Here is a 14642-nt window from a genome sequence, read left to right on the forward strand (position 1 = left end):
GCCTATATTTTGAATATACATCACACAGAATGCAAAAAAAGAGTAATATTCTGAAAATATCATGGCTTTTGCCAAATGTTTATTGACACACCATGTTGACATAGATTATACGGATGTTTTAAGTGTTAACAATATGCCTTAAGCAGTTTGCATATAGCAAAATATTCCCCTAACTGAAATACTTTCATCAAGACATGATTTTGCATGCAGATACAGTTTAAAACTCTGCTAACTGAGTGATTTACTTGAAACAGGATGCATTACCTTATTATCATAGTTCACTGTTCCATCAGGAGTGGTAGCCATGATCTCTGGTGTTGAAGCACGTAAGTGTCCTGGGCTCATAATACTGGGCTTTGCTACTCCAAAACAGAGAATAAGATAGTTTCTCCACAAAGTAACATAGTTGTCTCCACTGCTTGCTGTACTTGTTTTCTTGGCATTAACAGGTATACTAGAATATAAAAATAAATTAAAATTATTAAAATAATTTCCCAGTCTTAATTATACAGTGTCTCAAAATATTTTAAAGGGGAATAAAACTTGCTACGTATCCATCAGCCACAATTCAATATGACATGATATGTGGGAAAAATCAATGAAGGTAGAAAACTAGAGTTTTCCACCTTACAAGTTGCAATTATGAAACGCAAAACTGAGTGTCTGGGTAGCACCTTGCAAGAATTAACGGACTGATACTGAAACATGAGACTAAAAAAAGCTTGTGTTAAACTCGCACAGCCCATAAAAATGAAAGTTAAATGCAGATTGCCACTTACTTTGGATCCACGAGAGGCATTATCAGCTGTAGCCTCGTGAAAGCATATGGCCAAGCATAGCTGAGAGCTGTAGGACAATGTTTTGGTAAATTCTCTTGCCTAAGAAAACTGAAGAGGCAGAGAACCCATGGGTCTTTAACAGACTGTGCAAATATCCAGACATGGGAAGGACTTTTCACGTCATAATGGCTATTTACTAGGACAGCATTCCACTCCACTAGCCACTGCAAATCCACGCTGTGTGTTAATGGGATTGTTGTCTACAGAGAGAAAAGACAAAAAATCACAGAGACAGTAATTTACTCCCTGCCATGTTCCCCCTCAGCACTTGTCTTTATTTTCAAGCTCCGTGGACAGCTTTTGTTGGATTTTTTAAACCAACACTTTTATCCTTCCTGTCACATTGCCCTTTCACTCAAGAAGAGCTTTCTACAAATGCTAATAAGAGCTACCTCATTAATTCTCCTCTGGTTCTTCCCTAAAGCTCCTATTTACTGCGACAGGCACCGTAACTTGCCCTTAAACTCTACGATAACTAATGATAATGCTGACCAATATAATCTCATTGTTACTTTCTGTTCTCCACACTGCCTGCACCCATCCACTGTCTCTTGTATGACGCTGCAGTCTGTAACAGGTATAGACTGTCCTTATGTTCATTGTCCGAACAGCCAGACAGAGCCTTAGCCCATGATTAAGACTCCTACATGCTATGACTACGATAAATACCAATGCTATTAATATATATTCTTCAGAATTCATCAGGGCATTTGAATATGTGTGTAGTGAATTAAGAGGCTGAAGCAGGTGCTTAAGCAGTTTTAATCCGCTCCAAATCCTGCTACCTTCAGTGGCAAGAAGGGTTCTCATATCAACAAACTATTTCTCTACTGTAAATTAAATTTGTCTTAAAAAAGAACTTTGTGAAATGAAAACTTAAAACACATATATTTTGGCATCCTTATTATTCACTTATCAGATCTCAAATAGGATGTAACAGTTGCCTGCATTTGCATCGACTGTTACAAAAGTAATCACTAAATTACCACTCCCTGCTGTTCTTGTCAGAAACCAGGTACACAGGCAAAACATTTGCTTTGCTATATTATTAATGCACAGAATTAAAGAACAAAATCCAAATATTCACCTATAGAAACTGCAACACCCAAACCCAGGTGCTGTTATTTCAGATTAATTTCCTAATTCCTGGGTTACAGAGTCAGAATGGCTCTTGCTTCCTCAGTTTCTGCTCCCTCAGCTTTCCTGTTTTCAGCTGCACAGTGGCCTGACTTCACCACTAGTTCAGTGTCCCCTTTCTTCCCCAGGAAAGGGCACTCATGCGGCTAGGACCAATTGTTGCTTTAAACTTAATCAGGCTGAAAAGTGCCCCAAACTGATAGTTTCTGCTCTCTGGGCAAGGGCACTAATCGCTAAGATAGTACACAAAACAAGTTCCCCTATGTAGCCGTTCTTCTCCTGACACTTTTTCATTCAAAATGCTTACTGCATCTCTGGTTCTTCTTCTGGCATGTTAGGCACGTTAAACCCATGAGGGATTTAAAGCAGGGATTCACCTCAGCTGTGAATTACTCTAGAGCTCAGGTTTGTAGGCAGGGCCACTTCTGAACACCCAAGGGAGCTAAAGTTTATTCCCTTCTGGAACAGATGACAGCAGTGAGTGACTTCCAAGTGCCCCAAACACTAAGTGCTGGAAATAAGACTTTCTCAATAGTTCTTCTGGATGCAGGTCACAGGTCCAGAATCTAGGCAGTTTTGATTATAAATTTTGTTAGAATTTTTTTTAATAGGTAGTGTCTTTTGTATTCATAATGTGATTTTTTTAATGGAACAGATTGTCTGGGAAATTGTGGAGCCTTGGAGCTCTTGGGTAGATGGCTGGAACCCTAAAGCTGTATGATTTCTTTGATTTCTAGAAGCTTTATTTTTTGTATTTCATGTCTGGTATTTGTTATGTCCATGTGCTATGTAAACACTAGCAGTAACAGTAAAGTAGTACTTACTGAATCCGAAACAGCCACATGAATAAAACTTTCAAGAATAGAAGAACTCAATTGATCCATGACATCAATCATAGGCCTGTCATCATCCTGCATAACACAGGGAACACAAGTTAACTGCTCTCCTGATCCCTTCTTATTTTTCTCATACATGAAACAGAAACACGTAAAAATCATGACATGAATTTAAAATGGCTAAAAAAAATCATCAGTAACGATGGTTGCATTTTGTCTTTTTCATACTAATCTCAGAACCAAGTCCAAGCTGTGGTTTGAAATGAAGTTAATTTGTGGCTATAGCTCACTGCTTACTGAACAAAAGCAAATATCAGAAAATCCCAAATGGCTTTGGATAGCTGGTATCAAAAGACTGAAAAATTAGCTTACTGTTTATCAAAGCATTCCTTTGTCATGAACACACATACTTGTGTTCTTAGGCATTTAGATGGCTCACTGAGCTGTGACTGCCAACACACAATGTGACTCTCCATATTTCTATATCCATTAAAAAAGACTTACAGGTCTTTACTATACAAGGAAAATGTATGTGAATAATCTTAAATGAGCCTTATCCTGTGTTTTTTTACAAAATGTTATTCTACAGGAATGAGTTTCATTTCCAATCCAAATTTATAATCCTGACAATACAAAAATGATCCACACATTAAAAAATGTTTTACAGTGTCTCTTACATTCACTTCATGCCAAGAGAAAATATTAAGTTGCTGTACATGTTTCCCTTCAAATTCTTGTACAGGGCACATGTTATTAGTGTTACATTGTTGAGTACACAGAAAGGTTTGCAGTGTTAAGGCAAATTAAAACGGTAAGCTCAGAACAAATGCTTTTTTATAAACTAAGTGCATACCTGATACACCACAGCAATGATGTTAAAAGCAACTCTAAGAGCAGTTTTGAACTTTATCTTTGGAAAATTCTAATTCAAAGTTCTAGAAGAGGAAAATCATACCTCTGCCTGGCCAAGGGCCAGGAATAAAGCACGGATTTCTCTGAGGATTAAAACAGCTAGTTTACGTGTAGCAACCTGGAAACTACACAGCAGAACCAGCGCAAATCCTTCGACTGCATGTAGTACATTAGAATAGGGGCTTCTTTCAGACTGTATCCTGTGGCTGGATCCATTTGGTATCAACTAGAACAGTGCAAGAGGGGAAAAATGGAGTGATGGTGTTTGAAAAGCAGGTCTTCAAGAAATATTCTATTTAAGAAGGGCATACAAAGAAACAAAATGCAGAGGCCATGAAAATGATCAAGTAGGAGACTGACAACATTCCCTCAAACAACCAAGTTTTGTTGCTTTAAGTTACCTTTTTCCACAAAACCAATATCTGAGCAGAGACCTTTGGCCAAAGCCCTCCCTCTAGTTCGCAATTCAACTATCTTCTTTGTTCCACCCCTCACTAAAAAAAATGAAAGGGTAAGTCAGACGGTGAAGGCTTCACACTTTTGCTACTCCAGACAGTGGATCTTCAGGTCCTTCTTTGATCCTGTAGCAGGCAACTCCCTGTCCTGGTAGGTGGCCTCTAGAAACTCAGCCCATCAGTAAAGTGTAATAATATTTAGTGAAAAATATGTGATGCTTTCCCCTTTCTACACTTTTTGTAATACTATTATTACCTACTAATTAATGGTCCTCTGCAATATAAAGCAGACATCATGCTTGCCCAAAGGAAAAAAAAAAATTCCAATGCGACTGGGTTAGGAGATAAGAAGCCTTAAAATCATCTCTCATAGTGAAATTATCTGTGGGACAGTGCAGATGGAGGAGCAGGAGCAAAGCTGTTCAGTTCCCAGGAATGTTTGTAACACTTGGAGACAGCAGGCTGTAGAAACAATTAGGTTTTCTGATGTTTTTAAATCAACCAAATGAAATGGCTACGGGAAAAGAACATCCACTTCACACTTCTCAGAGTTCCCACTAGCATTATCAATCAGTTTCAGTCCTGGGAAAACATCCTTCTGCCCCATCTACATGCACATATTTCACTTTATGTGCTTTAGTTGATGTGCATATTTCAGTTTGACATGCATTCTCTTATGTTGCTCAACAACAATAACATCTGCTGTATTACACAAGGACATAGCTGTCCTTAAAAGACAGATGAACTAATTACCTTAAAAAAATTTCCATAGTGAATTCTTATCAGGTGAGTAAATACAAAATACATAAACCACAGCAATACCAAGGAACATAATTTCTGCCTTCAATTAGGAGAAATGTTAGGACATGGATCTCTCGATTACATACCTCTGCAGATCTGTTTTTTGCCTGTTCAGAAGCTTTTCCTGGAGTGTGTATTACAAGCTTCCATTGTGTAAGCAACTGTAGCAGCAATTTCAGTGAAGTGTCAAGAAGAGTATGATGCATATCATTCACTTCACGTAGCAGAAAATTAGTGAAACCAAAGAGTACATCCTCCCGCCAGTCAACGAAGTCAACAAGTAGACCCTGAAGAGAATTCTGTGCAATGTGTCGAAGTTCATCATCCATATGGATAGACAGCCTGTAAGTAAAAGTAAATGTCAGGTAATAAAAATCGAAGGAGTGTTTACTGCTGTAAGGAGCATATGTTTCTCAGTAACTTAACACCGACAGAAAATTTCCAATGACAATGTAAATCTCAATTATGCTATCAGGGTTTCATTATTACTGACCACAATTAACATCCGTAATGTGTTTTTATACTGTAACTCTTGCTACAACAGCGCTTGAACATATTCACAGATCCAAAAGAAGTCTTTGTTCCACTCCTAAAAGATACTATCTTTAAAGTACATAATTTGGCAACTTTGCTGTCTCCCCAAACCAGGTATACTTATGATTTACTCACTTACAAAATAACTTCTATTTAGTTTTGACAACAAGAGGCTTACAGGCTAATGCCTAATTTCATAACTTACATATTTATTTCTTTACTTTCAATATAAAAATAAAAGAATCACAACACCTCAGCTGCCTAACAGTTAAAATGAATTTTTAGCCAAGAAGCAAATCATAACGATTGAAAGCAAATCTTCAAAAGAAATAAAACCAAGCATTTGAATTAAAAAACTGCTTCATGTTTTAAACAACTTAGGAGGGAAATGGGAAAAACAGCCTCAGGACTTTCCATTCTTTTAAAAAAACATCAGATACCGCCAAAGTCCTTCGGAAAGGTGGTGCAATTTTAGATTCCATTTTCAAATTTTATTTCCTCTTCTATTTGAATCATGTTGAATTTCTTCTCCAACATAAAAATTCTACATACTTTCTTTTGACTCAGAAATTATCAGACCATTTCTGTGTTTGTAGCTTGGCAGAATAAAGTAAATTCAGATCACTATGGTGTGCAATTTCTGGTTCATCGCCTTTATGACACATTTTGGTTTTATTACGCATGAGACTGATTTTCTGTGGTGTGTTAGAACTCATTTTCAAAGTATTTTATCTACATTTTATCTACATTTAATCTACATAGTTGAAAATGAGGATGCATTATAAAGAAATGGACAGAAAGCTAGGGAAAAAACCCAAAACAGCCAAACAGAGTGGAACCAAATCCCATTCAGTTGGAAGTGTATGATAAGATGCAGCTCATAACAAATTTGGTTCATTATAGCTGCCTAATTGGGAGGCAGAGGACATTTCAGTTAGGTCAAAGGAAAGTGACTTCATGAAACTTCACCCCTGGGGAATATGACTCCAAAAATAACTGTTACGCTTTAATAACCACGTGACTTTCTGCATAAATCTGAACAGAGGTTTTTGTTATGCTAAGGAAAGACTGTTTTTGTCTCCTCTTTGGAACGTCAAAACCAGAAAAACAAGCAAAGCCCCTGAGACTATGATGAAGTCATCCATGAAATGACTTCCACAATGACACAAAGTAATAAAGAGGATACAAAAGACATATGTCTCTAAGCCCAAGTTACTGTGCAATAGCATTATCAAATGAGATTAAATGCAAACTGAGCATAAGAATGCATCTATGTATTGCCACTATATGACAGGCAGCTGAGAATGCAAGTAAACGTCTGTTTGTTTGTTTGCACTTGAGTCAGTTAAATTTGAGACCTACCTGGGAATTGTTAATGAATGGTTTCAGTGGGCAGTGAAAGGGCAAAAAAGGTACAGTATATACTTGACATCTGATTTACGGCTTATAATTTGAATACAGCTGTCCTAGAAGAAAGTCTAGCTGCTGAGTTACTGACTCCTTCTGGAAACCACCAAAAGACACATCTGTTGTGAGGATGAAGAATTCAAACCAAACTGTGAATAAAAGAACCCATTAACCCAAAGATGTTATCTTTAGTGAGAAGAAAATATCTAACAGCTTTCCATCCCAACAACGCAGCCTCACACAAATCCCTGGCAGAACAGCTTCTTGGGTTCTTTTCAATAACAGGGAGGAGTTGAAACCTCACGTCTTCAAAATTTTTATCCTTGAATTGATTTTTGTCTCTAACCCAGAAAAGCCACAATATTGTATGCAGTGTTCTCTAGAACAGCAAGGACTTTCCTCCTGGGACTACTTTTTCATAATTGGGAGAAGTAGTTAATCTGGACCCAAATAAACACGGCACAGTATAGAGAATACAGGAGCAGCTCTGGTGCTGGGGTAGTCTGGAGACTTAGATTAAGATTAGGCCAGGCATTAATTCCTTAAACACTTTATTACTTTCTTCTCTGAAGCCATATTTTTGTCAACTGTTTTCAATGCATGCTGTTGCAGGCTAAATAGACAATTCTTTCAACCCACTGATCTTTCTTTCTCTTGTTCTATGGTCAGTCTCTTCAACTGCAGCGCCCAAGCCTGAATGTCGTTCTCCAAATCAAGCATCCTTGATCCTTATTAGACCGGAAGAACTTTTTCAAAAATCTTTTAGACTTATTTCTATTTATACATGTGAATAAGGTTTGCCTTTTCATCTTCTTTTTTGTGTGTGTGCAGCATATGATCCTGCTCTGCAGTACTGAGACCCTACCCAGTTATTTCAACACCATCCTATACATCCGAACCATGAACTGTCTATTAACTGCTTTCCAACCTACCATGCATCCACTTACTTTTACCTAAATTGTGTTTCCCTTGCATATACTTGAGAATCTAATTTAAAACAGTATCAGTGTCTCAAATACGTTGTAGCATGAGTACATGTAGGAGATGAGAACAGCTTCGCAAAGGTCCCCTGGTTGGGGGAAGGCTGACTATATAATTACTTACAAATTTGCTCTAGAGATGCTGTCCTCAGCTCCTCTTGATGTCTCACTTCTTCTCACAGTCACAGTCTGATAACGCAATAGACCTACCGCTTGCATTGTCCCAGCACGGAAATTACCCAATAAACGCTTACAAACTGATTGTGGTTAAAGAATCACAACTGACCTTTTCCACATGAAGTTTGATGATAGAATAAAGATAGACCAGTGGTTGTATTGACAGTTGTGAGACTTAAGGAGGGAAACATTAACTTATGAAGAAATCCACACTAGTCTTCAAACTTTCTTAAGAGCAGTGGTGGGTCTGACCATGACAATCCTTTGTGATTGAAGAGCTGTGACCTGAATAGCTATGTTCTTTCTACCAGCTAAGTCTGTTACTAAGGACAGAAACATAGCTAAAATATTGGATTAAAGGAAAACTTGTCCTTTCTCATTTCCCTTAAGCAGAACTGGTGTTAATATTTAATATGGTATCTGTATAATTTGACAATGTAATGAGTTAAAACAACCCACAAGTGATTTACAGCAGAGGATGTAAACACAAGGAAATCGAGCTGGCCAAGCACGACAGCACACCTGCCCTCGGCTGCAATTCTGGCTTGTTTGTCTGTCTGCACTCTTTACCGCTAGCAGAATTAATTGTTTCACTGTTTCAGCACATCACTGGGAGTTGCTTGTACACAGAGCAGAAAAAACTGCTTTTGCATGTAACCCTCTGACTCCCACACCTGCCATTCCTCACAGATGTTTCAAAAGCAAGAATGCAGTGGCAAAGATGGCTTTGTCACAGTTACCTGAGAGCACAATGCTGCAAGGGCCTTGTGGCTCAATTTACCACCATAATCCACTTACATAAATAACACATACTTGAATCTTTAACTTGGATGCTAGAACTGAAATGCAACAGACCAGTACCTGTTACCAGAATTATTTGAATCAAGTCACTGATCTGACATCTTGAAACCTAAACTGTTTTTTTTAGCAGTCATGTGTTGTAGACGACCTTCTTCAGTGAAGTGAAGTCTACCTAGATAAATTCAATGGACCCCAAGCAGGGAGGATATGAAATCTAAACTTATCCTTTTCTTCATTTTCTGTCTTATAGTAAAAAAAAATCTTAATTACAATAATTATTATCAATTTAAAAAAGTATTTGGAAAGATAACACATCTACCACATTCTGTTTTATCAAACAGATGTTGGAATCATAAATCAAAACTAAACAGGTACCTCCATGTTTTTCCACTACACAGAAAAGATTTTCTCTCCTGTTAATTAGAATGCTGTGATGGTTAAGAAAGGGTAATAAATGGTGAATAACAACACAAATAGTGATTATCATGTAATCTACATACTCATGGAAAAGAGTTCTGGATGACGTATCTATTCTCTTATAAAATTAGGAGTCTATAACACAAACACAATGCCTGTAAAAAGATGCTACTACTTCTATATGTCTTTTCAGTTACTTTTTATAAGCACATAGTTTTGTCTAAGAAACAGTTACACATTCTGTGGCTCAGTTTTCCATTCGGTTCCCCTTGAGCAGTCACAATTCTTGAACAGCTCACCTTGCCAGCAAGTCGATCAACTCAAGTTTTGACATTCCATCAGGAAGCAATCGAGGAATAGCAGCAACACATGTTCTGAACAGATCAATTTTTGGTTTTCTTTCACCACTGAAAAATTAAACCAGAATTTTAACTAAGCTTTACAAGTAACTGTGTCAAATGATCCACCTACGGTTTTTTAGAAAAGGGCTGGACATAATGGAGTGCCAGAGGCCTAGTAAGAACACTAGGGCAGAAAGTTAGACCCTATAAATGACATAAGAAGGAAACATGAATAAACGTTTACATTGAATAAAATTTCCGGTTTCACATTTTTCATGCATCGTATCTATATAGTGCTTGAAAAATTATTTATTACTGACTCATTTCTTCCTCTCTGAGGGGACCTGGCAAATATATCAAGATGGAGTTGTAATGTAGGAGAGTTCCTCCATCGAGACCAGCATTTGTGTGATGCAAGCTTCTGAGGAGGGAATGAGGAAAAAGCTGGGGTGTTCCTCATCACAATGCAGCTATATAACACCAGTTGTATAAAGCAAATAGCAGATACGTAAGAAGCCCAAATAATAAGACTGAAGATCCAGACAGTTGCCCTCAATAGGGTATAGATCTATGGAAATCACAGACCACACGCTGAAGAAGCAGCATAACTTAGAGGTAGGTATGGCTAGAGAATTTCTGTTGATCTTCACCTGAGACAGCAGCACCTTAGCAACCATTATCAGCCCAAACATGTTTTAGTAGCCCCAGGATTACTTTAATCTGTGGAACAGATCAACTGCTCCCTAACAGCCTGGGAAAGTGTTCGAGTTTAAAGTTCAGTATGAACCAAAAACTAGGTTGAGAGTCCTTTAGTCTTCTAAAACTGTCTCAAGATTCAGCTGCTGATTATTTTCACAACAGATGCAGTTGTTTTCTGACTTGTTTGCAATATTTTTTGTAAGAATGCAGATTAAAGAAGTCCTTCAGACAGACCCCAAAATATAGTTTTTTATTTGCCCATTTTTAATGATCTATTAATTGACAACTGAGTATGGAGGAAAAAAAACACATTATAACAGCATTTCAAACTACAGTCTTTCCCACAATATTACTTATTATTAGCTTGTAATATGCTTTGGAGGAATCAAAAGACCAAGGTCCTATTTAGGAACCCTACTATAAACATGCAGAGAAAAACTGTTCCTGCTTTAATATGCTTCCAATTGAACTAGAAAAGAATGCGGGGAAAAAGAGAGACACCAAGAAGCATTGTAAGCTACTTAACACCACAATGAAATTCAGTGACAAAACAGAAAATTAACCTAGTTTTCTTACACCCCAGTCCAATGCCCTGCTTACTACCTTACTCTGCCTCTCCACTCAACAGAGGACATTGCATTTGGATACCTTACTTCTGTGTTCAGTCACAGAGAAAACTTGAAGGTAATACCATCTCACAAGTCTAAAATAAGATTTATAGGGTAACATTGAGCATTTACTGAAATAATGATTACAGAAAAGGCATCATATGATAGTAGGCTTACTTAATTCAAAGATTAAATACAGTTTTTAAGTGAATACCATTCTTTCTCGTAACACCCTACATACTTAACAGCTTGGATGTGTATTATATTAATAAAGTAATATGATGATATGATTTTAATCTACTGACCTAAATTGTACAATGAGGGGAACTATTTTCACAGTGAATTATCTCCATCTCATTGTACCTGTAACCATTGTATCCTAACAGACAAAATTCGAACGCTGTCAGCAATTAACTTGAAGAAGTGTAAAATACAGTATCCCATCTGAGAAGTTGGTTATAAACTTTGAACTATTACTCCTAGTGCAAATACTAGTTGCATTAATAACTACTGCAAAATATTACATTTTTGTAGTCGTAAACAGCAAAGTACTAACAGTAAATTTATGTGCAGGGAAGCCAATGAGTCTTCCTTGCTGACTTGAAGGGAAAAATGAACTTTGCAGTTTCCTTATTATCAGTCCCCAGCAAGGGTAAACAGTCTATACATTTAAAATGGAGGCAAGTAAAATAATAGTCTGAGAGGAAACTGCTATGAAGGCAAATGAGTAATTATTTATAAATATAAAATCTGTGGGTGTTCTGTGGCTTATCAGTGCTCAGAAGACCAGCAGGAGAAGATGCAAATCTGATGCTCAAATTTCAAACTTATCTGAGTTACCAGGCACATCACGCGAAATGGCAAGGGGGCCTCACAGGACTCCACAGTCATCTCTGTCTGACTCAGGAACACACCAGCAGCTGTCCTCACCTGGAAGCTTGTATTTCCATATCAGCAGTATCAGATTTTAGTTAGGTATTGTCAGCAAAAATCTTTTTAAGTACTTGCAATAACAGATTTGCATGTTAGAAAAATGCATGCCCTATTCTGACTAGATGTTGGAAAGTAATTATAACCATTATTGAAATTCATATCCCAGTAGAATAAAGAGAAGATGGAAAGGATGCTCCTTAGTCAGGATTTTAGTAAGACTCTTCAAAGCGGCATTCATTACTTCAACAATAAATGCTTAAAGGACCAGTCATTAAATACATCATGTCTAACACTGCCAAAGAAAATTCCAGAATCTGTATACTTGAGAATGTTATGACTATTCATTGCTTATCTACTTCCCACTGATTCTTATTTTATTTGTTATTAAAAATGTCATTATGATATTCAGTTTTTACAGTAACTTTAATTATATGGAAACGACAAAAGCCATAAATTTAAAATCTAGATAAATGTAGTGTTGTATCCATGTACTAAAGCCCATAAGAACTCAAACCAGATATGGAACTCTAGTGAAGCATGAAATTCTGTGACTAAAATGACACTCAATTACATAGAAACAGTATACCTGCTTTTTGAGTTACCATGCACAACGCAGTTTTTAAATGGGCCGTTTTCAATGCTGGTAGTAACAGCTAATGATGTTTTTGATGAGCTCACATGATTTTAGATTTACTGATAATAAGCATCCTAGATTTTTTTTTTTTTTTGCCTTGGAAGAACAAGTAAAAATGTGTTTTAAAGTGTTTTTCCTTTCAAGTGCATATATTAAGTTACAGATCATCTGAATATAAAGTACAACACAAAAGTACAGTAACTTACATGTCTAGATCTTCCAACCTTAAAACCTTTATGTCTGACAAAAATTACTATCAAACCATAGGACTTCCTGAAATTTAAAACTCTTTTAAGTCTGTTTGTTCACTGTCTCTAAAAATAAACAACACTTTAGTGATGCTAAGAAACCATAGAAAAGACATTTATAGCTAAGGTACACTTATCTAAGTGCTCTCAGTTTTACTGTGCAATCTTTTAGGAATAAAACGTGAGTTTCAAAACTCACTTTCTGTCTCACAAAAGCCTGGATACCCAAAATGGTTATGAAAACTGTCTGTGAGTACTGAGCGATATACTGGGTAGTACTATAAGAAAAATATGAAATATTATTGGATAGCAATATTGGCATCTAATATAAATAAAGTAAAACAATGCTAAAGACACAAAGAGCTTACAATGCCATCTACACAGTCACAGCAACAAACAAGGGCAGAGGAATGCCATTAAAACATAAAGGTGTTGGAGGTTAGGAGGTGATTCTCCCCCTCTAGGAGGTGATTCTCCCCCTCTACTCTGCTCTCATGAGACCCCACCTGGAGTACTGTGTTCAGATGTGGGGCCACCAACACAAAAAAGACCTGGACCTGCTGGAGAGAGTCCAGAGGAGAGCCACAAAATTGATCAGAGGGCTGGAGCACCTCCCCTATGAGGATGGGCTGAAAGAGTTGGGGTTGTTCAGCCTGGAGAAGAGAAGGCTCCAAGGAGACCTAATAGCAGCCTTCCAGTACCTGAAGGGCGCCTACAGGAGAGAAGGGGAGGCACTCTTGGATCAGGGAGTGTAGTGAGAGGACAAGGAGTAATGGGTATAAGCTGAAAGAGGGTAGATTTAGACTAGACATTAGGAAGAATTTTTTCACTGTGAGGGTGGTGAGGCACTGGCACAGGTTGCCCAGAGAAGCTGTGGATGCCCCATCCCTCGAGGTGTTGAAGGCCAAGCTGGATGGGGCTTTGAGCAACCTGGTCTAGTGGAGGGTGTCCCTGCCCATGGCAGAGGGGTTGGAACTTGATGATCTTTGAGGTCCTTTCCAACCCAAACCATTCTATGATTCTATTATTCTATAAAGATTTTATCAGCTGTACAAGGCAGTTGAATTTGGCCAGTCATTGGAGCCTATCTAACACTCACAGTAGTATTCTTAGTAATTTGTCCTTTTTTTTTTTTTTTTTACAGTATTTAAAAAAAAAAAACAATCTCAAAGAGACCAATGTCCTTTTCACTACACCTCAAACTTTTTTCCAGGGGTTGTTTCCCTTCTAGCATAACCACCATGTCCACCTCTCTAAGAGGAAAGATATGCAAGGTCTCCTTAGAATTGGGATCTCTATAATCCACGCTCTGAATTTGTCAAACGATATCTCTGTGTCTCTAAAGTCTACTAGACATTCACATCACTAGAACTCTCTCCAGGAAGCTTCCCTCATTAATGATTGTGGATGAGAGTGTAAAATGCTACTGTTCAACACTGCTTGAGACATACTGGTTTGATTCTCTTCCAGTGGGGTACTACTTAAATCCAATATTCTCACGACAAAATGATGTGGGATTTTAATTAAGATTTGATTTTGATTACAGGCATGAATAGTAACGGAAATTTTGAAAGATAATTATTGATAGGGATTAAAAGAATTTGTGGCATTAATTTTGAAGTTCAGTGATGCAAATATACCCTGATATAGTGTGCTGAGCATAGGCTGACAGGATTTCCACTCCGCACTTTCAGTGTCTACCATCTAAACATTCATAGGATTCACACGTGATTTTGGCTACACAGGGAGCACCAGTTCAGTTCCAAACACTGCAACATGCAAAGAAGTACAACCAACTTGTCATAAACAGTTTTTCAAAGTATATACTAAGCGAAACGTTCCTGTTTCTTGGTGTTTCTCTGATGACTCAAGATAGACAGAAA

At 37.5% G+C, this 14642-nt stretch overlaps 1 protein-coding gene across 1 annotated transcript in view; it reads right to left on the minus strand.

Annotated features, from left to right (window-relative positions):
• FRY (furry homolog (Drosophila)) overlaps positions 1-14642 on the minus strand; it is a gene marked incomplete at both ends in the record, with an annotated part of 113928 nt that overhangs the window by 69123 nt on the left and 30163 nt on the right. Inside the window, 6 exons of the mRNA XM_010086990.1 lie at positions 265-454; positions 780-1039; positions 2801-2887; positions 3768-3950; positions 5067-5322; positions 9596-9703. Of these exons, the coding sequence (XP_010085292.1) occupies positions 265-454; positions 780-1039; positions 2801-2887; positions 3768-3950; positions 5067-5322; positions 9596-9703 (1084 nt within the window). The remainder of the gene's footprint in view (positions 1-264; positions 455-779; positions 1040-2800; positions 2888-3767; positions 3951-5066; positions 5323-9595; positions 9704-14642) is intronic.

Source organism: Pterocles gutturalis, unplaced genomic scaffold, assembly GCF_000699245.1.
Source record: "Pterocles gutturalis isolate BGI_N339 unplaced genomic scaffold, ASM69924v1 scaffold28936, whole genome shotgun sequence".
Classification (NCBI taxonomy): domain Eukaryota; kingdom Metazoa; phylum Chordata; class Aves; order Pterocliformes; family Pteroclidae; genus Pterocles; species Pterocles gutturalis.